We start from the raw sequence: 24,357 nt of genomic DNA, 5'->3' as shown, positions 1-24,357 counted from the left end.
TTGTTGTTGTTGTTGTTGTTGTTTTAGCTTTTTCTGGTCATGCCAATTATTCCCTGCGTGTCACGGTCCTGGCCGTTGTGCCATCCTCTGTCGCCAGCCGCTCCTCTTCACCCGACAGCGAGGAGGAGGTTCACTGGGAGCGCTTTCAGACAGACGCGGTTCTGGTTATGGAGTCTCAGAACCTTGGTTGCTTTCCGGCGAACCAGCCCACGTTCACACACCAGTTTAAGCGGTAACCGCAAAGTTCCACCGTCCTCAGTCATCACCGGGGGGGGGGGGGGGGGGGCGTGACTCGCTTGTCTTCACAGCCTAGAATACGACACGCCCACTGATGATGTCACGGTTGGCAAGGAAAAACCAACACTTTTTTGGTTCCAGCCGAGAACCAACTTTTCAGGTTCCCAACCAATAAATGTTCAGTCTGAACACGCCGGCCGGTTCAAAATTAGGTTGGGGAACCGGCACAGAGCCCTGCCGGTGTGAAAGGGCTATAGGAACCGCCCCCCTATACCTCAAAGAACTCATCACCCCTCACTCCTCCTCTCGACATCTCCGTTCACGCAAACCTCCTCCAGCGCCCAAGGACCAATCTCTGCACTATGGGAGATCGGGCTTTTTGCTCTTCCGCCCCCAGTCTGTGGAACGCTCTCCCTGACCACCTGAGAGCACCACAGACTGTGGATGCTTTCAGGAAAGGCCTCAAAACTCACCTTTTTAGTAGAGCCTTCTGTTGACTTTTTATCAAATTTTTTGCTCCACAGATTTTATGTTATTTTACCAATTTCTTTTATCAGTTTTATCTATTCTATGTTATTCTATGTTTAGTCTTGCATATTTTCATTCTTTCTTCTTGCTAGTTCTTATGTTCGTTTAACTGTAGCGCTTTGAGATTTGCCCCGCAATTGTAAAGCGCATTACAAATAAAATCTATTATTATTATTATAGGAGAGCATAACGCACCTGGAGGTTCCCGACACCTCCCCCCCAGATCCCCCTCCCTGCTGAGCGACCAGAAGGAGTCACTAATGCGACGACCGGGACCAATACCCTCACCGGCTTCCCACCCACAAATACTGTCGGAAAACGTCTGGCCAAGCTGGAAGTACAGCTACCTACCGGGTGGGTCTCTGCGGTGGCAGGTGAGGTGGTTACACTGTACCTGGTAAATCCGGATGATGTAGGCCAGGAAGGAAAGGGTCTTGATCTGGGCAGCGATGAAGTCAGCATACAGCTCCTTGTTGTAAAGCTTGTGTTGCCTGAAGTGGAGAAGAGAGGGTTCAAAAAAAGTTTATGAGAAAACATTTAGTGCGCACCAAAGCAATTTATGATTTTGTATTCCTGTGGTTACAGAGCAATTATGGAGGTTGGAATTACAAGGGTGTACAAAGAGGGGAGGGAGGGAGGAGGGGGGGGGGGGGGGGGGGGGTCAATTCTATATGGATGACTTGTAGGAGGAAACTTTCCTGATACCTGCCAGACTGCCGCAGCACTTTTAACACTAAATTAACTCCGTTTCTCCCCTGTTCTGAATGCTTAACGCGCCTCTCCGTTTCAACCCTCCCGGCTCCCACTAGGACCAACTGTGGAAAGATTTTACTTCCTGGAATGGATTTTAACTCGGCAGGTAGAAGAGAACAGAGCGACAAAAATCAACAAACTCGCTGCGGGAAATCAATTCCCCTTAAACCGCCTCCCCTAAAGCTCATTTCCAAAGTTTTAAGCTGAAAGTGAGGTATGTCAAGAGACAATCACACTACTCCCCACTCAAAACAGAGAGACACGCGCAATCGCACACAGGCATGAGGCATATAAACAATATAGTCAGACATTAAAGGTCACATATGGAAAAAACTAACTTTTTCAGTGCTTGTGTTGTATATACGTCATGTGTGTCTCCGTTGGTCCTGCTAACACAAACTGTGAAATAAGACAACCCAGTCACATTCTGCACACAGCCCGGATTCAGAAACTGTGCCTTTAGACGTCAACTGGAGAGGGCGGTCCTGGACTCAGTTTTTCAAGATGTCTGCGCGCTCATAAACACTCCTTTTTCCACCTAAACGATCCTCTAAAATGTGTGTCCGACAACATTCTGCCGGGAAATAAGATCTTGATAATTCATATTTGACCGGCAACTCCTAGTTGGACAGTTTGATCTGAACCGTGAGAGCCGGAAGCCCCATAGTCCCGGTGGCGTCTATTCGAATACCAACCGTTTTGTGCGTTTTGCTAATCCGATTGGCCACTGACGTTTCTGGTCATGTGTGCGCCCAATCGCGTGACGAGCTGTGTCTTTGCCCATTTCCGCCTCGAACAGCCTGCAAACTACCTAACGCCTAGTTTATCACTGGTTAAACTTAGGCGACTCTTTCGAAGTTGGTTAAGGTTAGAGTTTGGAATCAGGGCTGGTGGTCTATCGCCCTGCTCTAAAGACAAACTCTAACTCTAAGCTTAACCAGCGAAATAACTTGCCGTCACACGATTGGTGCACATGTCACATGACCAGAAACGTCAGTGGCCAATCAGATTGGCAAAACGCACAAAACGGTTGGTATTCGAATATAGGCGGCCCGGTGTGCAGCGTGGGGGGAAACGTGGCTCGCTTAAAGCTCCAGACACAGAAAACAGCCCGTCGAGAACAGGAGCGAAGCAGAGGAGGGACATACAGTAGAGGCTAGAATCCATCATCCGAGTCGTATTTTCAGCCAAATAAACTTGTCTTGGGGACCTCAGAGACCTATATTAAACTTTAGCAAAAATAATAAATATGTGACCTTTAATAATAAAGAGAGAACTGCTGGTAACATTTAGTCCCCGACAAAGCAATTTATGATTTTGTATTCTTGTGCTTACACAGCAATTATAGAGGTTGGAATTACAAGGGTGTACAAAGAGAGAGGAGGGAGGGGGGGAGGGAGGGGTGGTCATTCTATATGGATGACTTGTAGGAGGAAACTTTCCTGATACCTGCCAGACTGCCGCAGCACTTTTAACACTAAATTAACTCGGTTTCTCTCCCCTGTTCTGAATGCTTAACCCGGCTCCCACTAAGCCACACACACGCACACAGTGAGTACGACATACCTGGCCTGCGGAGACACCTGGAGCATGATGGTGTTCATGATGAGCGGGACGAACTCCGACACCACGTTGTGAATGTTGAGTTTGTACAGCTGAGGGGGGAGCAGAGCAGAGGGAGGGAGAAGGAAACCTTAACGTCTCAAAGCAGATTATCGTACTAGTAGCGATTCTAAAATGTATACGGCGGGGGTGAGAACGTTACTGGATGATACTAGAGAGTCTCGACTGACCTGGTACATGAGCACCACGATGATGGGCAGCTCTGCCAGCACCTTGAGGGACAGGGAGCCCCGCGGGATGATGGTGTGCTGGAGGAGAGAGAGGCACAATGAGCACGACAACAGACGCAATGAGCACAACCGACTAGGGGGTGTGTAGCGATGGATCGATTAATCTAAATGCATCAATTCTAATGTGACGATTCAACTGCATCGATTTGAAAATGTTAAAATCGATTATAATCGAAATTAATCGAAATACATTTTGTTTGTTTTTTGTTTTATGTTTTTTTTATTTATTTTTTTGACCTATAGTCCATTCATGCCGAGTGAATCAGTTCCCCCAGCCACATTTGTGTATTCAAAAAAGTTTGGGGAATTAACTGAAAATGTATCGAATCGTGGTCAAATGAAGAGATTTCATGATGCATTGAATCATTGCCTGAATAATGGTAATCGAAATTAATCGTTGAGGTCGCATCGTTACACCCCTACAACCGACACAATGAGCACAACAGAAACCAGAGTCGCGTTAGCCGACCGGGATAATTTTATGTCTGCACTTCATGCATTGCTTTTATTATTTGTCAGAAACCTGCTAATAGTCTTTTATAGATTTTAATGTTAGGACTCTGTGTGGAAAGGCGAAAGTGCACTTTTCTGGTTGTCAAAATTATTTAAATTCTTTTATTTTTTTAATAAGAGAAATCCATTTTAAAAAGATTCGAGAGGATTTAATTTAATGCCATGCACATTTTATGCCCAGTCTATAATTATGCCAATTTGCACTTTGGGCTGCAAACACTTGTATGAAAGGTGCTATACAAATAAAGTGTATTATTATTTAAGCATAATGTGAGTCTCTCTACATCCGTCCACAAATTGACTCAATCCAGAATACAGCAAGGTGAAACAAAACGGGTAGAATATTGTCCCAACAACTGTACTTCAAAAAAGGTGTTAAAAATTCTAAACGTTACAGCACTGTGTGCGCGACACCCGTAGCTCGTTAGCGGACTAAGACCCAGTCACTGCCTGGCGGGCTCCCTCTGCTCCACACGCTCACTGGCCTCACGGCCCCCAAAAAGCCCCGTCACACACCGACAGCCGAGGGCTGAAACCCTGGTAACCGGTGGCCAATCAAGAGGAGGGCGCTGAGGCGTCGCTGTATCCAGGAGAGGAAAAACAACTGCAAGGAACCTGGTTTGGAAATGACTGAATGACTGGACACTATTGTCCAGTCATAAAAGCAGCTTAAAAGCAAAAAAAATAAAAGGCAGCTTAAAAAATACACATTACTAATGTCATTAGAGAAATACAGAAATGAGTAATGAGGATAAACAAAGTAATGCTATATTGTGTTCTGTACTGTATTCACTGCTGTCATGTGAATCAAGTTTTTTTCTTTTCGTACTATAAGTAAAAGTATATTCTATATTGTATTATACTAAATTATGTTATAACTAGTCAAATTAATGGAAGAACCAATGTAAATGTAAGGGGGTAGGGATCTATAAGCTTATGATTGTTCTGTTTGACGGAGCTAGATACCATGATTTGTTTGGAGGAATATGAAGAATACATGTTCAAAAATTTACTTTTTCATTCATTCATTCATATTGTGAATGGTGATATCTTGGGCAGGTTCCTATAATGGGGGGGGGGGGTACAGAGCCACGTGACTGGTGCGCTAATGTGGGAGGAGCCAACACCCTCAACCCAGGTGGATCACTCCGGGTCTTTTATATATAAAAATAAAAAGGAACATATTTTCAGTTTAAGCCGGGTGGATTTGTTATGTGCTCTACCGTGGTGCACTACTACCATCCGGTGGACGCGGGCAGTACTGCAACAAAGAGAGGGAATGTGATGACGATGCTACCGGGTAAGGCTGTCCCCGAACCCTGTTTTTGTGATTCGGACTTCATCAGGGTTTTTCGAACGAACGTTCGAATCTTCGTTTTTATTTAAAAAAAATGAAAAAAATAAAATAATTTTTTTTTTTTTACTATCCTCAAACTAAATCCTCAATTTGAATAAAGTGATTAATCCGATAAAATGTGCCTTTTTTTATCAACTTGCCAGCCCCAGCCCAGGGAGAAGCCCCAGCCAACTAAATCAATTAAATAAACTTTCTTTAATGAATATAACTAATCAGTTTATTTTAACTGTGAAGAAAAACCCCATTGGTTTAAACAGAATTAATAGAAAAAATATATATTTTTTAAAAATTCAATTTAAAGATTTTTTTATTAAAAATTAAAAATTAAAATGTTGATTTAAAATTAAAATGCCAACGTAACAAACGATGGTTCGAACGTTTGGGCTCAGCCCTACTACCGGGTCGCACGGAGGATACCGTTACCGACCTGCCGGTGGGGTGGGCTTACCGTTCGTGTTTCGCTGTCCTCCCTCTCCGGGGCCGTCTTCACCAGCACAGAGGTGATCATGCCCACCATCTCCGGGGAGGGGACCGTGTTGTCCGCGATCACCTGAGGGTTCTCGAAGTACCGGGCCTGCCAGGGGGGGGGGGGGGTTTGAACGATGAGAGAACGATTGAAAAGGCAGGTGGAAGAGAGGAGAGGGAGAAAAACAACAACAGAGAAAGATAATGGGCGTCTAGTCATTATGAACTTGAAGGTTCTGACTGATTAATATTTCTTTTTTTATATAGTATTAATCACAGCTGCTAACGTTTCTCAGCAGGGGGGCTTCTCAGATCTTATCAGTTTTACTTACAGCGTCCAGATTGATTACAAGGTACATCATCATCCACAACTCACACACACTCACACACACACACACACACACAAACACGCTCTCAGGCAGACGTACCTTGATCCAGACTAAAGCAAATCGCTCTCATCACATCTCCCCTGCTGTAAACAGCCACATAATCCAAAAAACTGGACCAGCATTCTATGGACTAAATATGTTGTACTATAAGTAACATGTATATGTTTTAACAAGTCGTGGCAAGATTGTGTGTATAGGTCTAGATGTTAGAAAGTGAAATGTATGGATGACTTCATTTTCAAAACTCAATACCTGTCAAAACTCGTGTCTTTTCCCTGGAATTGCTCAGAAGCAACCAAACTATATTCATATTAAAAACGGGATAAAACGGAAATGAAACGGATGAAAAAGGAATCTGTTTTTTGCACGTTGACCAGAAGCAACTCAATGAGACTCGACAGCGTTATTAGACCCATAGCTATACTATAAAATATAGGTTTAGCTCTACAAACAACAACTACGTTTACATGGGGTTAATGGACGGCACGGAAGGGGTCACTTCCCGGAAGGGGCGTGGCACTCAGTGTTAAAAGGGGCATTTCACCACCAAAAAACAAACAAATGCAGATTTATTTTGCACATGATCTCAAATGCAAAGAAAAACTCTAAACCGTTTTTGCACACATTCATTTATTAGTTTGACAGTTATTGAGAGTAAATGAGCTTGAATATGGCCACCGGACATCAAACCCTTGTGTTGTGTTAATTACAGCTAAATTAAACGATAAAGGTAGCAGTCCCTATAAGACAAGGTATTGCCATTTCTACATCTACATAAATTCATGGTGCTGTAATTAACACAACACAAGGATGCAATGTCCCCAAACAAGAATTAGGCCTCTGAGGACAGTGGTGAGAGCAGCAGGATAAACTCATCAGAGCCCAACACACACACACACTGTTGAGGGTTTACTTACTACAACTTTGGGGAGGTCTTTGTAGATCTGCTTCACAAAGTCCAGGAAGTGATGAATCTGGGGATACAAAAAAATATTTAATTAATGAAAGCAAAGAAAATATTAAAATAAACACATCATTCAACCGTTTTATTTAGCCCGGTTGAGCCTCTGAGGCTACAGTCCCTATCCTCGCGTCATGAATGGATACTAATTTAACAATTAAAATAGAAACTATATTTATACACAATAAAATAATACCGTAATTCCTCTAATAGTAACCCCGGCTTGTATTTGTTTCAACTGTAGCGGGTACCAGGCTTGTATTAGGAGGAGGCCTGTATAAGAGGGAGGCCTATATTTCAAATTTTCAAACGGATCATAATGAATAAATCAACATTTTGTGTCAGTTTGAACCCAGTAAAATGTACTGGGTTCATTTATTGAAACCAAGTACTGTATGAAATAGTAAACAGTGCAATTACAGGTGGTCACTGGTCATTTCAACGTTTTCAAAGTGAAATCAAGTAACTAGCTCAGTATGCAGCTCAGTATATTAGTAACCCGGCTTGTCTTAGGAGGCCGGTTTATAATTGCTTAGCTCAAGAGCGCACCCGGCCATTAATAGAGACCCGGTTTGTATTTGAGACCCGGTTACTATTAGAGGAATTACGGTATGCAAGTACAGCAGTGCACAGAACTCTCCGGATGAGGACGGAACCGAAGTGAGATGCTCACCTCTTGAGATATCTGGGGGCGGAACTGCTTGTGCAGCTCTATGATGATGCGAAGGCAGATCAGCACGTTCTCCTCACTCTCAATCTGGGGGGGAAGAAAAGACGAGGACGTCAGAGAAAGAGGAACAAGAGAACAAGCACAGGGTATCGGCAGGATTCAACATAATGCATTTTTTTTATCCACTTTTTCTGCTCCTGTTTTTCTGTATTTTTCTCCCATCCCAATTTAGTCGTTATGCCAATTCCCCCCTCCCCTTCCTGGTCGTTGCGCGCATGTGCCCCCTACTGGACGGTCTAGGGAGCCCTGAAGTCTATCAGATGCTTCCTCCGATACATAGGAGACAGCCAGCAGCCTCTTTTCACCCGACAGTGAGGACTCTCACTGGGGAAGTGTAACGCGTGGGAGGATCACACTACCTTACCAGTTCCTTCCCTCGCTGAGCAGGCGCCCTGACCGACCTGTAGGAGTCGCTGTTTACAACGACCAGATTACCACCCACCGGCTTCCCACCCGCTAACACTGCCAATTGTGTCAGTATGACGACAGACCAAGCCGGAGGCACCGCTGGCAGCCGGATTCGATACCAGTGTCTCTGCGGTGGTAGACAGGCGCTTAGTCCGCTGCGCTACCCGGCCGCCCTCAACATAATGAATTTAAGACTTTTTAATACCACTTAGAGCTAAAAATGTAATTTAAAAAAAACATACACATAGCTACACTTAACTGGCAGCTGAAATTTAGACACTTTAAAGTTTAAACACTTAACACTACACCATATTTTTATCCATTTATTACAAAAATATTTGCACTACATCCCTACCTCATTTTGCACTTTAGGATATACTTTGTATAGTATTTGGACTTTATTCGTTTTACTGCATGAAGCACAGCCTCGGGGGGCTCATACACAACCAAGCATTTCACTGTAATGTACATGTACTTTATGTGACAAATAAAACAAAACTTGAAACTTGTAATTAACTAATTTAAATGTTTGCACGCTCCATACAAGCTCTCACCAGATGCACCAAGCTCCCGGTAGCCCACGCAAAAAAACAACGACTTGCATACAAAAACAGTTCATATATTTAATATAAGTTCATCTCCCGACAGCCGGGCTGCCCCCCCCCCCCAAATGTAATACCTGTGCAAATGAAGTTAGACATTTTAAGGTCTTAAATTGAGAATTATGAATGTAATACTTTTTAATACCCTGCAGATAGCCTGAAGCATTAGTTCATGTTGAGCTTGTTGCGCAGCAGGCTAATGCCTGCTATGGTTGCGTTTGTGTGCAACGCTTATAATGAAAGGTATCAACGTTTGGTTAGCGTCAAAAAGAGAATGTAACATTAAACCATTTAAATCTTAAAACTATTCACTTGTGTGCCAAGCCCTAAGCCAGGGGTTTCCTGACCTTTTTCAGTTGGTTAATAAACCAAAAAAAAGGAGATCTTTATTAGTTTGATTAGGAGTCTTCCTAGGGACCCCTCGTTGTTATAATGGGAAAGCAAGCCGTCATCAACTGTGACACAGCAACATATCTCAGACTTCCTGTGGCGTTTGGAAGAGAAGGGTCTCTGTACCTCCAGGAAGCGGAACATGACAGACAGGACGTTCTTGGTGTGCGGTCGGAGGTGCTCGTTGGTCGGTATGCGGTGGATGATCTCCAGCACCAGCTTCCTCAGTTGCTGCAAAAAAAGAAGAAAAAGAAAAAAAGAAAAAATCAAGTCAAAAATAAATTATTTACAGTTTCTTTTTTTTAAACAAATGGGAGTCAGATAACGTCTTACCTGTGTGGGTTTCTCCTGCAGGAACTGCACCTCTCCGTCCTGGAGGAAGGTAAGGAAGCGAGGGATGATGTGTTCCAAGAAGGTTGAGTATTGGGGCGATGATGTCACGTTCTGAAACAGACCATCATCAACAGACAATTAAACATCAGAGTGAACCTGACATTATTGTATCAGAATAAGACACGCTTGAAATCAACAAATACATTTGCATCGTGTACAAGGCATTTTTTCCTAGTGGGTTGCCGCATGTATTCATAACATAAAAACATATAATAACTAGGGCTGTCAGTTTATCGCGTTAATTAGATTAAATTACACAACAAATTATCGCGTTATTAAAATTAAGGCAAAATTAATTAAAAAAAAACAATAAAATATATATATATTTTTAAATCTCATTCATTCCATAAGAACGTAGAATAAACATTTACAGACTTTTTTTTTTTAATGGTCCATTTGCTATCTGATTCTAGAGACATCTATGGATCTCAGGGAATTTATTCCCAGTGTCAGAAATACGGTGTCTGTTACCAGGCTTGAGTAAATTGTAATGAACTAAATGAGAATATCAAGTAAAAAATGTTTTTATCTTCGACTGAATAACACCATGCTAAAATTTACCAGACCTGAAAAATCTAAGCAAATGAATAAAGGGAAGATGATTAAACAGAAGGTTTTGTAGATACAGTACTGAATTCTGCCATCCGGACACATGCAATTTGAAATATGATTATAGAATATAGAATATCAGGCCTAAAATAGTTATGCGATTAATTAGATTAATTAATTAATTACAAATCCTGTAATTAATTAGATAAATTTTTTTTAATCTCCTGACAGCACTAATAATAACGTGTATAAAGCAGAAGAATATTATTAACTCAAAAGAACTGCTATAGTGGATGAGATATATAAAGTTTAGTCCGAACTACAATATGCACTGGTAAATATATCCTAAATATTAGCACATTATAAATACATATACACCCCTTAGGCTATGTGTCCACAGCGGACGTTTTATGAGTTGTCAGCTCCTTTCGGTCATTCATTTATATGCTGGAGAAGCGTCAGGCGCGCTCCTCTTCCCTCGCGTTTTATGAGCTCTCGGCGGCAGCGTTTTTGGTCGGAGCGCTCTCAGCTCATAAAGTTGAAACTAGTTAAACGTTTTTGGAAAGGAACGCGCGCTCATCAATGTAACTCATCGAGGAAGGGGCGGAGCCGCGGCTGGCGCGAGCCTCAGTTGCATTCAGAAAAACGCTCAGAGCTTTTTTTTCTTCTTTTTTCTAAGCGGTCCGCCTCGAAAAAAAGGCTATTAGTGGACACATAGCCTTACTCCTTATTTATGTCACCTTAGAAGAAGAACAAGCCTGGCAGGTATCCTTACTGACCGAGAACATTGCCGTGTGTGATCCATCAAACCCTTTTGCAGACCCGTCACAATCAAGCAGAGGAGATCAACGACTAACGATTCCTCGTCACGGCTGGACGGACAACTATTCATCACCAAACAAAAAACTCACCTCAAAGTTCTCGCTGACCTCCTGCATCATCTTCAGTTTGGTCTCATCGGCTGGGTTGTTGAAGGACAAAAGAGTATATAGTACGGGCCATTAATCACAGCTGCTAGTGACACAGTCCTCGTTGTCACGGTGCTCGTGTGCGTTTCTCAGCAGGGGGGCTTCTCAGATCTTATCAGTTTTACTTACAGCGTCCAGATTGATTACAAGGTACATCATCATCCACAACTCACTCACACACACACACACACAAACACGCTCTCAGGCAGACGTACCTTGATCCAGACTAAAGCATATCGCTCTCATCACATCGCCCCTGCTGTAAACAGCCACATAACCCAAAAAACTGGACCATCATTCTATGGACTACCGGTAAATATGTTGTACTATAAGTAACATTATGTTTTAACAAGTCGTGGCAAGATTGTGTGTATAGGTCTAGATGTTAAAAAGTGATATGTATTACGTGTGTGCGTGTGGATGACTTTTTAAAAACTCAATACCTGTGCGTGCACACGTGTGGCCACTCTATACGTACATGTTGCATTATTTGTACCGATACTTTGATGGCACTTTTTAAAATTTTAATATGTTGCAACTAGGGCTGTCAGTTTATCGCGTTAATTCGATTAATTAATTACACAGCAAATTATCGCGTTATGAAAATTAACTCAAAATTAATTACAAAATATATATATATATATGTAGAATACACATTTACAGACGTTTTTTTTTTAATATGGTCCATTTGCATGTTCTTGGTATCTGATTCTAGGGACATCTATGGACCTCAGGGAATGTATTCCCAGTGTCAGTTTATCTTTGGCTGTGAATAACACCATGCTCAAATTGGTCACCAGACCTGAAAAATCTAAGCAAATTAATAGATGGAAGATGATTAAACAGAAGGTTTTGTAGATACAGTACTGAATTATGTCATCCGGACACATGCAATTTGAAATATGATTATAGAATATAGAATATCAGGCATAAAATGGTTATGCGATTAAAATGCGATTAAGATTAATTCATTACAAATCATGTAATTAATTAGATGAATTTTTTTAATCGCCTGACAGCACTAGTTGCAAGTCAACACACCCATATTTGCACCAATGAATGGCATATAGGTTTGCATGTTCAAAACAGGCAAGAAATTATCTAAAGCTGGAACATTATTGAGACAAGTGTGACATCATAGTGGGAATATCGAAACATATAAACTGTGGAAAGTCTGTCTGTGTGTTATAATAAGCCTTAATCTACTCAATATATATCATAACATAATAATGCATACATCACGGCCGGGACTGTATTCTTTATGAACTTACGCGTGTTGGCGTCCGTGAGTGCCGCCACAAACTGCAAGTACTTCTTCATCAGCGTGGTCTGGTCCACCACCGTGGGACTGGGCGCCGGCACAAAGGCCATGGTGCCCGCCGGGAGAGCCAGGACTGCGATCGGGCGGGGGGGGCAGACAGCAGTCTGCACCAGTCTCACAAGAAGAAGATCATCTACAAACAATACAGTGTGGGAGAAAAGGGGAACCATTATCGTCTCCGTCTGTCTGACAACAGAATCGGGACCGTTGTTGGCGCTTTTAATTTGAAACGATGGGCCTAGTTTGGTGTAGCATAGTTACAACAACCTCATGGGGAGGTTTCTACCCATCTCAAACCCTGCCCTCTTTTCTTTATCCTCCAATCACAACTGTCATGTGACAGTTGTGATTGGAGGATCAAGAAAAGAGGGCAGGGTTTGAGATAGGTCCATTCTGGACCCGTGGGGCGGGCATAATATGAGTTTCTCAGCAGGGGGGCTTCTCAGATCTTATCAGTTTTACTTACAGTGTCCAGATTGATTACAAGGTACATCATCATCCACAACTCACTCACTCACTCACACACACACACGCACGCTCTCAGGCAGACGTACCTTGATCCGGACTAAAGCAAATCGCTCTCATCACATCACCCCTGCTGTAAACAGCCACATAACCCAAAAAACGGGACCATCTCATTCTATGGACTAAATATGTTGTACTATAAGTAACATGTATATGTTTTAACAAGTCGTGGCAAGATTGTGTGTATAGGTCTAGAGATGTTAGAAAGTGAAACATTCACTTCATTTTAAAAACTCAATACCTGTGTGTGCTCTATACGTACATGTTGCATTGTACCGATACTTTGAAGGCGGTTTTTAAAATGTTAATATCTTGCAACACACCCACATTTAAATATTATTTCCTACTTAATGCCGTCTATCGTGAAATAAACGCTGCAAGCCTGTAACCTACTTGGGGAGTAGGTTCCAGCATTTATTGCAGGGCTTGCCTTGTACATACTGGAATATGGCCGCATTTACTTTACACTGGTTTTGTGGTTAACTAGCATGAGCGGGTATCTAGACTAGAACAGCATGGGTTGGGTTGTGCAGAGAGAGAAAGGACTCTACCTAAACGACAACAGCATTAGCAAGTAGGTAATAGGGCTATCGTTCGTGTCCAGATTCCGAACGTACCATTTAAGCTGAAGAGTTAAATGTGTATCATTTTGGTTACACAGTTAAGGTTACTGTTTTGGATACAAATGAACACACACAACCAACTGAACATGCCATAAATGTCATGATGTCATAAATGTTATGATGAATTGAAAATGGGGGACCCTGATGTAAACAAGACGAAAGTCTTTCTCTGGTCTGCATCCCCTTAACAATTGTAAGTATTGAGCTGTACTGTACCCATTCTGCAATATGTTAACAAAGTTGTCAATCAATCAATGTGCCTCTACAGCAGGCGCAGGGTGATGACATCATCAAAGGCAGCCGTTAGCTCATTTTGTACAGAGAGCACGCTTCACAATAATAATAAAATTTACTACTTTTAAGCCTCTAAAACAGGCTGCGTCGGGTTTATTGAACTGACGTGTTCTTAATAAATACCTCTAGAGGATATAAAGCCAAATAAATCACGCAAGCGTGCAAACATTGCCCCCCAATGTCTCCGCTAGCGAGCTAAGCTAACGAGCTAACCCTCCTCCAGAGAAAGAAAGCACTCCGCGCATCCATCCCTCCCAGAACTCTGGTTTTAAAACAGAAAATACACATAAAACACAGTGGGACATTTACTTTTCTCTCACGTATTACTTTGCCCCCAAGTTTAATGTGCTCAGGGGTCAGTGAAAAGCATCACATCCCGTATATTTTGACGAAAGTTTACAACAGAGAGCATCCCAATTCAACTTACCACCAAGCAGCACAGACGGGTAGCATCGCTCTGTGACGTCATCAGCCGGCCCGCCGCGCCGCTACAGATGCCGTATCCCTCCGCGTCGCATCTAATCTTTTTATAGAAATGTATTTTATTGCGTATGATCAGTTCATTGATACCAATATGTGAAATTATGTGATACAATTGTACAATTTAAATATGAATATATCTATTATATACTTCGAAATAAGTAATCTAGTACCCCGTGGAAGGATACACAGAATAAAGGTGGGTGTTGTAAGACCATCGTTTTCGATGGTCTTCCTGCTTCACTGATTGTTACTAGTAGGCGAATAACTATCAAGAATCAAGAGGTTTATTTGTCACATACATACCAGCAGGGCATACAGTGAAATGCGGGTGGTCATGCCCGCATCGATGGTGCAATAATACAATAATAAAATAGACATAGAAAAAAAGAAAATAGGTTTGATTGATTGATTGATTGATTGATTGATTGATTGAAAACTTTATTAACAGATTGCAGAATGGGTACAATACAGTACAGTTAAGGGGGATGCTGCAGACCAGAGAAAGACTTTCGTCTTGTTTACATCAGGGTCCCCCATTTTCAATTCATTCATTCAAGACACAAGGTAAGACACAAGATGTGCATGATAAAATAAATAAAAAACATGCTAAATTCCTGAGAAACTGGTTCCTATGTACACTACTATACAATTTACAATTTTAACTCCGTCATTTTTATACTTAATGTATCTAAACTATACTATTACAATACCTCCTTCCTTTAAAGTGACTTTTCCATTATTTAAAGTGACATTTTGTTTAAAGTGATTGTTTAAAGTGATTTTAAAGCGGTTGCAACATGAGATGGAGATGGACATCAAGTGCATGAATGTAAGTGGAAGGTGGTTATTGGATCCTGTGTGCGTGTGTCTCTCTCTGTGTGTGTGTGTGTGTGTGTGTGTGTGTGTGCATGTGTCTGTCTCTGTGTGTGTGTGTCTGTGTGTGTGTGTGTGTCTGTGTGTGTGTGTGTGTGTGTGTGTGTGTGCGTACTTGTGAGTGGAGAGTTCAGTGTTCAGTGTTCAGATGGCCTGGGGGAAGAAGCTGAGCCGGAGTCTCTCTGTTCTCGAAACGTGTGTACGTAGGCGTTTGCCTGACCGCAGCAGCTTGAACAGGCTGTTGTTGGGGTGGTGGGGGTCTTTCATTATTCTGCAGGGTCTGGATTTGCACCTCCTGTTATATAAGTCCTGCAGGGGTGGTAGTGCAATACCCGTAGTACGCTCTGCTGATGAGCATACCACTCTCTGGAGGGCCTTCCTGTCCTGTGCTGTTTCCAAACCAGGCAGTGATGTTTCCAGTCAAGATGCTCTCTACAGCCCCGGAGTAGAAGGAGTGGAGTATCTTCCCCGATACTCTGAACTTCCTTAACTGTCTCAGGTGATAGAGGCGCTGTTTTGCCTTTTTCACCACAGAATCTATGTGTGTTGACCATGTCAGGTCCTCTGTGATGTGGACTCCCAGGTACTTAAAGCTGCTCACCCTGTCCACGGTAGCCCCGTTTATCCACAGTGGTGTGTGTGTGTGTGTCCTGCTGTGTCCTTCTAGACCACATGGGCAGCACACTGGCACAGTGATTCTACACAGGTGTCATTACCATAACAATGGCTTTCTGATTGTTGAAGGGCCTCCTCCAGCCTGTTTTAAACTTTCCAATCCCCAAAACCCCAAGATAACGTAGGCCCTTCCTTTATTATCCATCCTCTTGTAACAACAACTTATTGTTGCCTTATTGTTGTCAGAAATGCAAATGGAATGAGATGTAATAGTATATTCATTTGGCTCACAAATCTGACATGGTCATACTGTAGTAGCCAGTATTTCAGCACATACCAGTTTGTCACTGTATAAAATGGCTGCATTTATATAGCGGTTTTATTCCAAAGCGCTTTCCAATTGGTTCCTCACATTTGACCAGGAACCTCCGGATTACCAGACGACTTCTCTACCTCCTGAGCCACTATGCTGCAACAAGGTCAGACGTGAAATAAACAAGCAGGTGTGCATAAGAGGGAGTGACTGCCCCGCTCCAGCTGATATCTGGATTGCAGAAATCACACACATATAGTACTATAGAGAATACTCATAGGACATAATTAAGATAATTATGACCCAAACTGATCCCAGATCTGAACCAAAGGGACACTTTTTTTTCAGTTATTCATCAGACACTTGTCCTTTGGTTTCTTCTCCCTAGAATGAAATGTTATCATTGTTGTCACTTCTCATTTATATCAAAAGGTAGACACACTACTATACACACCCAGTGCTGCTTAGTGGGAATTTAATCGATGCAAACCCTGACGATGTACTGTATACACACCATGAGGAAAGTAATGTACTGAAAACCTTGGTATGTTAAAGGAACACGGAACATTATGGGAAATGCGCTTACCGTCTTCCCCAGGGTCAGAAAAGAAGATAGATACCAATTTAGATGGATACCAATAAAAAAAAAAGGTCTACATTAAACATAAATGACACAGCGGTCACCGTTTCAAAGGGAGTTTATTTTCTTTGTGACACAATAGCCAAACAAATGCACTAGCCATCAATATCTTATCATATATAAAATAATTAGGGCCTATTACATTTAAAAAAAAAAAAAATTATAAATAACTGTATTCATCAATTAACAAGTCCGAGTCCTCGTCTGGACCTTCCGAGTCCGAATGCAGTCAATACTCGAGTCCAAGTCTAAGTCAGAGTGATCAGTGCTCGAGTCCAAGTCGAGTCACGAGTCCTGAAAATAAGTCCAAAGGACTGGACTTGAGCGCTCCAACACTGCTTCCCAGTGTTTTGTTTGTGGTGCTAAACCAAGACCATAATATAAGTTCCATTGTTGAATGACATGACTTGCATTTTCTGTCCTGCTCTGATGAATGCAGAGCAGGCAGCAGACTGCAGAGTAGGGATGCACCGATCCGATATCGGTATCGGCCGCCGATATCAGTAAAATAGCTGGATCGGGTATCGGTAAAAAAAAAAATATATATATATCGGATTATAATTTCTTTTTTTAAATAAGAAATAAAATAAGAAAGAACCATTCAGTACATTTATATCTGTGTTAATTTGTTACATTTAGTTTCACTAAGTTAGGAAAGTAATGTTTTAAGTCAAGCCTGATGTTGCCTTGTTGCACAAAATAATGATCCCAGTCTCTTCCACACAGTGACAGTGAGGCATACAGTTTATTAATTGAATGAATGACGTTTATTTTCTGTCTTTGTTTACAACAAATCAAAAACACACTTGTGATCCTTTACAATTCTTATATTTAAATATAAGAGGAAAAGAAAACGTGGATTCAATTTTTTTTTTTTTTTTTACTTTTTTGGAGGAAAAAAGATTGGACAATGGGTATCGGATCGGTATCGGTATTGGCCGATATATCCAAACCCAGGTATCGGTATCGGGACTGAAAAAGTCAGATCGGTGCGTCCCTTACTGCAGAGAGCGGCTCGATCGGCCGAACGCACGCTTGGAGGTGCAAGCTTCCCAGTCGGCCATCGGGACGCTCAGTGACTCTGTGCAACACTAACCCAGCCGTCCACATTCATTGCACACAACAGCCACACACTCACTTTAAACACTTTTTAACACACCATATTTTTATCTATTTATTACAAAATGATAATTGCACTACATCCATACCTCATGCCTCTCTTGGCTTAACGTTAAAAATAGATTGTCTTTTTTAATATACTTGTTGTGCTGTTCAAGTTGGTCATGAGCAGTAAAACTCCTGTTTTTATACATAATCAGGTTGTTTTTAGTAATACTGTGCACGAGCATTATACACTAGAGGTTCCAGTAGTGGGCAGCTTGAATTGCCAGATCCTAGAACCAGCGCTTTGGGGAGATCTTTTATTTTTAGAGCATTAACTCTTTGGAATGGCCTGCCTCGGAACCTCTGCTGCATTTACAGTAGATTCACTTTAAAAAAAGAATCTTAAATAGTTTTTAAATTGTTTTTAACACTGTAAAGTAATTTTTTGTTTTTGTTTTACACTAATGTAATTTTAGCTATCTTAATTGTTACAGTAGTTTCATTATGCATTGTGTGTACTGACTTTTAATCATTTTGTTTTTGCAATAGTGATTGTTTTTATATGTTTTTTTTGTGTGTGGACCCCAGGAAGACTAGCTGGTTGCTATCGCACCAGCTAATGGGGATCCCTAATAAAATAAAATCAAAATCATGCATCTTTGCATTAAAAAAAATTCAGAATTTTTTTACCTCATTGTTTGCATTTTGTACTTTAGGTTGTATATTGTATATTTTGTATAGTGTTTGGACTTTATTCTTTTGACCTGTATGTAGCACATTCTCAGGGGGCTCATATGGAATCATTTCACTGTCATGTACATGTAGCCTATACTTTATATGTGACAAATAAAACAAAACTTGAACATGAACTTGAACGCCATTAGGCTGAACCGTTGGCATGTTTATTTGGCATTTGACCAGAATAAATAAGGTGAAAATGACATCAACTTTGTCCTGAAGGTCTGTGTGTGTTTGCTACCTCTTTATCTTTTGGGTATTTATTCACCAATGGAACTCACTGAAATTGACTTTGTGCGCACTGTGGAGTAAATGTCACTAAGCCTCATTCCTGGTGTTTGTTTTGTGAACGCTCTGTTCCAAACTGGCTCATAGCAAAGAGGTTTGCAACACGCTGTGTGCACTGTGCAGTCACGTGTTTTTTCTTCTTCTTTTTTTAAAACTTTTTCTCCTCTTTTTCTATATTTTCCTCCCATCCCAATTCCATTGTGCCAATTCTTCCCTCCCCTGTCTTGAACATTGCTCGCATATGCCCCCCACTGGCCGGTTGTAGGGAGGATAGAAGCCTTTCTACAGTAGGGCGGCTACGTGGCGTAGTGGGCAAGGCGTTCGCCACGAAATCTGGAGACGCTGGGCTTGCATGTTCGAGCCCAGCGCTCCACATTTGCTTTCAGTTTAGCTGGTCGTTCATACTAATACACATTGGCCGTATTAGGGGGTGGGAAACTGATGGGTGGGGATCGGGCGTTGTGGACAGCGACTCCTACAGGTTGGTTGGTGCGCCTGCGCAGTAGAATCAGGAAGTGTCAGGGGCAGCGTGAGCCTCCCACGCGTTACTCCTCGCCACTGAGAGATCGAGCTGCGCAGGTGAAAAGATGCGACTGCTGTTACCTCAAGTACCGGAGGGGACTTGTGCTATTATGTATGACTTAGTCCACATTGCAGCCGGCTTGTGGGAGGCAAGAAACAGCGTTCGTGACAGGGGAGGGTTGAATTGGATGATACGAAATTGGGATGGGAGAAAATATAGAAAAATGGGAGAAAAAGTGGATAAAAAAAAAAAAGACTCTAACATGAATGCATAGTAGTTACTCACGGCAAGGTGCAGTGATCGACTGACGATCTGAATAGTCACCAGGAATGGTAAATGGCTGCTTTTTTATATAGCGCTTTTATCCAAAGCGCTTTACAATTTGTTCCTCACATTTCTTACCCATTCATTCACACATTCACACACCGACGGCGGAGGCGACCATTGCAAGGTGTCAACCTGCTCATCGGGAGCAGTTAGGGGTTAAGTGTCTTGCTCAAGGACACATCGACACGCTGCCCGGGGAGGAGCGGGAATCGAAGCGGGAACCTCTGGATTGCCAGACGACTGCTCTACCTCCTGAGCCACTGTCGAAGAACATATAAAGCCATCTTAACTAGACACACACATCAGGTACCAATGAATGCAATCAGGGCAGATAGACAGGTTAATACCCTCAGGTAACACCCTGAGGAGAGCGAAACCCCAAACGCTACAGGTATATCGTTTTTTTTTTATCCACTTTTTCTCCCATTTTGCTATATTTTTCTCCCATCCCAATTTCGTATCATCCAATTCAACCCTCCCCCGTCACGAACGTTGTTTCTTGCCTCCCACAAGCCGGCTGCAATGTGGACTAAGTCATACATAGCACAAGTCCCCTCCGGTACTTGAGGTAACAGCAGTCGCATCTTTTCACCTGCGCAGCTCGATCTCTCAGTGGCGAGGAGTAACGCGTGGGAGGCTCACGCTGCCCCCGACACTTCCTGATTCTACTGCGCAGGCGCACCAACCGACCTGTAGGAGTCGCTGTCCACAACGCCCGATCCCCACCCATCAGTTTCTCGCCCCCTAATACGGCCAATGTGTATTAGTACGGACGACCAGCTAAACTGAAAGCAAATGTGGAGCGCTGGGCTCGAACTGACGAGCCCAGCGTCTCCAGCATTTCGTGGCGAGCGCCTTGCCCACTACGCCACGTAGCCGCCCGAGCTACCCATTTTTTAAAGTTAATATACACTTCTTACATTGCCCATCGTTACATCTGTCTCTCGTTACATCTGTTGTGTTGTTGCTTAGTGATGGACTCTGTCTTTCTCTTACTCTCTGCTAATGGGTTTTTATTCAGGTTCCATTCTCCTCCACCTTTCATACAGTGAATAGACAGGCAAAAGGACTTGCAAAATGATAAGTTCCTCCCTCCATCTATATATTTATCTCTGTCGTCTGGATGTTGCTGTGCGATCTCCACCGCGGCAGAGGAGAAAGGATGGATGATTCAGACTCGCTCCAGGTTTCTGAAAACCTCTCGTCCGTCCATGATTAGATGAGTGACGTCGTCTCTGTGTGCTGCCTACCGCTGTGCTGTTGACGGAATCCCACGCTGAGCACGACACGAGAGCAAAATGGGCACCGTGTGAATATGATCAATGACCGAATCGAGTTCCGTATGCATTTTATACCCTTGATGAATAAAGGTGATGTTGACCCTGATTCTGAAAATAGGTCTAATTGAATCAGGCCGGTATCATCATCACACCTATAGGTGCGCAGGTCAACCTTTTGTGCTTCGTGGAAATGTGGGTGATCATTTACTACAGACCATTATCTTACTGTGTAGGTTTACATTTAAATATAATTCCCAAGGTATTACTGTTGGGCCAGAGAGACTGTGCAGCATTTGAAAAAAAAAAAAAAAAAACACACTAAAAACATTAACCCTGTATGTTTCCACACGACCATAAAAAAACTGAGACGTCCATCCAAACATTACCCACCATTACTCATCCACTAGAATAACTTGTTTCCAAGCCACTCTTAAAGGGGAACTATTTTACTATTTCTTTCACTATTTGGGCACTTTTACACAATTCCTGTGAGTCTATGGAACACCTCTGTAATATATATATTTTTTTTATTCATTGTTTTGTATTTCTAATCAAGTCCTCAAAAACAGCATTTTTCTACCTCAAGATCTCGAGCTGTTTTGAGCCTGGGCTCCTAAACCACTGTGCGTTCTGGTTCACCTGAACATTAACATGCAGCGGTGTCTCTCTGACATCACATATAGGCACATTTTCAAATGACTCAGTTCAGTGAGGGTGAATATTGTGAGAGGAGAATTGGAAGAATGCGCCAATATGAGAATTTTGAGACATAGATCATATTAATATAAGTTCACATAGCTAGGAAACAATGCTAAACACTCAAAAAGGCCATTTATAAGATAGTTCCCCTTTAACTGAAGTGTGTGCGCTCACTGCTGGACTTATACACGTATGTGTGTAAATCACTAATTATTCCCCGGTAATTGGCTGCAGGGTTGGAAGCCTCATCCAGCGCCCAGCAGTATAGCTTCCTGTCTGAGCACCACGCTGCTATAATATATATATATATATACTGCTGCTGCTGCTGCTGCCGCTCTGTTGACCTTTCACTGCCTGACAGGCAGCTGCCGCTAATTGTTTACCCCGGATCCTGTGTCATTAAAGTTAAGTTAAGTTGAACCTTTATTATTAATGCCCATGGGGACATTTGTTCTCTGCATTTGACCCCGTCCTCCTAACTACGTTTTAGGAGTAGCGGGGGGGGGGGGGGGGGGCAGCACCTGGGGACCAGCTGTAAAGGCCAGTACCTTGGTTGTTATTATTAATAAGGGCAATGGCAGGAAAACCTAACGTGCATCATGTCTGTTGGTGTGGGAGGAGAGCGGAGGACCGACCTGGAGGAAACCCACCACACGAGGAGAACAGGGAGGCTCCACACAGAAAGGGCCCCTCCCTGCTGGACCCCCCCCCCCCCCCCCCCCCAGGGACTTCTTGCTGTGAGGCAACGGTGCGCCACCGTGCCACTCTGGTATACTGTGTTATACTACTGTCTATAGCTCAGTTAGTGCAGTGACACATGGAAACATTAACATGATTATTACCTGGATGATGTGTTTTTTCCCCCTGGTAAGAGTTATGTAGGTTTAGGTTGGTAATGTCATGGTTCTATCTTTGAACAAGGCCAGGTCTACACTTGACTAGACTTCAACCTCTCTTTTTTTTTATCCGTTTTTTCTCCTCCTGTTTTTCTGTATTTTTCTCCCATCCCAATTTTTGTTGTTATGCCAATTCCCCTCTCCCCTTCCTGGTCATTGTGCGCATGCGCCCCCCACTGGTCGGTCTAGGAAGCCCTGAAGTCTATCACATGCTTCCTCCATCACATAGGAGACAGCCAGCAGCCTCTTTTCACCTGACAGGGCGTGGGAGGTCACACTACCTTCACCATTTCCCTCCCTCGCTGTGCAGGCGCCCTGACCGACCTGTAGGAGTCGCTGTTTACAACGACCAGATTACCACCCCACCACGGCTTCCCTCCCGCTGACTCTGCCAATTGTGTCTGTATGACGGCCGGCCAAGCCGGAGGCAACGCTGACAGCTGGATTCGATACCGGTGTCTCATGCGGTGGTGACTCTCTCTCTGTTCAAATGATTGATGTATAGGCCTAATCACATCTCTCTACACCTCTCCATGTGGTATCCTCTCCCCTCCCTTGCGTCAGTATGTGTGACAAAGTGCCTATTCATTCACCTTTTGCCCTCGCTGCATGTGGTCAACTGGACTCATGTCAGATTTGCATCATCTTTGAACTCTATTCAACCAAGTCACTTTTTTTTTTTTTACCCACTTTTTCTCCTCCTTTTTCTGTGATTTTTCTCCCATCCCAATTTCCTCTCATGCCAATTCTCCCTCCCCTGTCCTGATCGTTGCTCGCATGTGCCCCCCACTGGCCGGTTGTAGGGAGGACAGAAGCCCATTGTATGTCCCCTCCGATACATGTGGAGGCAGCCTGTCACATCTTTTCACCTGCCAGCGCGGACTCTCATTGGCGACGTGTAACGCGTGGGAGGCTCACTCTACCCCCGCCATTTCCTGTCTCTGCTGTGCAGGCGTCCCCCAACCGACCTGTAGGAGTCGCTGTTTACAACGACCAGATTACCACCCATCGACTCCCCTCCCGCTGACTCTGCCAATTGAGTCAGTATGACGGCCGGCCCAAGCCGGAGGCAACGCCGACAGCCGGATTCGATACCGGTGTCTCTTGAGTTGGTGACGAGCGCAATGTCCGCTACGCCACCCAGCCGCCCCAACCAAGTCACTTCTGAAGTTGAATGAATATGTTCAGATAACTCACTTTTTTTTTACTTTAATTAGCGAAAACCATATATAAATAAGTATATACATACATTTAATTATTAATAATAATTATTATTACTACTACTACTACTACTTGGAGGTCGATGACGTCAACCTATTACAACCAATCCGTCGCTTCTATAGAAACAGCTCGTTAGTAATCCTCTTCTGACGGGAGCTGTCCCTTCAGCACCCCTCACTGCGCGCGCCGCTGCCCGACGCGCTCCCAGAATAGTTCTGTAAACCCCGCCGTCCATTAGCTGTGCTTTACTGTCGCCTCTCTCTTCGCCTCGTCTTTGATTACATTATCCGATAAGGTTTCTCTCTTGTGTTTGCTCTCCGGTTGGGATGCCGACGACGTCTCTCTGGAAATAGTTTATAGCTTGTGTCTATACGATGGTATTTATCATCACAGACCTCCACTTTTATTGGGGTGTAACTAACTCGAAATTCGATTTGACTAGATAATAAGTGGTGGTGTACTTTCTGTCACAGCAGCAGAACAGCCGTCGGTATGATG

General features: G+C 43.0%; 1 protein-coding gene across 1 annotated transcript in view; it reads right to left on the bottom strand.

The window, feature by feature from the left end:
* trrap (transformation/transcription domain-associated protein) overlaps positions 1 to 12,467 on the bottom strand; it is a gene marked incomplete at its 5' end in the record, with an annotated part of 245,882 nt that extends 233,415 nt beyond the window's left edge. Inside the window, 10 exon segments of the mRNA XM_084322329.1 lie at positions 1,160 to 1,256; positions 3,085 to 3,173; positions 3,312 to 3,389; positions 5,690 to 5,815; positions 7,013 to 7,069; positions 7,730 to 7,813; positions 9,313 to 9,417; positions 9,520 to 9,630; positions 11,040 to 11,089; positions 12,368 to 12,467. Of these exon segments, the coding sequence (XP_084178455.1) occupies positions 1,160 to 1,256; positions 3,085 to 3,173; positions 3,312 to 3,389; positions 5,690 to 5,815; positions 7,013 to 7,069; positions 7,730 to 7,813; positions 9,313 to 9,417; positions 9,520 to 9,630; positions 11,040 to 11,089; positions 12,368 to 12,467 (897 nt within the window).
* Between the last annotated feature and the right edge of the window lie 11,890 nt (positions 12,468 to 24,357).

This window comes from Notolepis coatsorum (assembly GCF_963971535.1).
Source record: "Notolepis coatsorum genome assembly, chromosome: 10".
In the NCBI taxonomy this organism is placed as follows: Eukaryota; Metazoa; Chordata; class Actinopteri; order Aulopiformes; family Paralepididae; genus Notolepis; species Notolepis coatsorum.
This window is presented reverse-complemented; position numbering and strand designations above follow the sequence as displayed.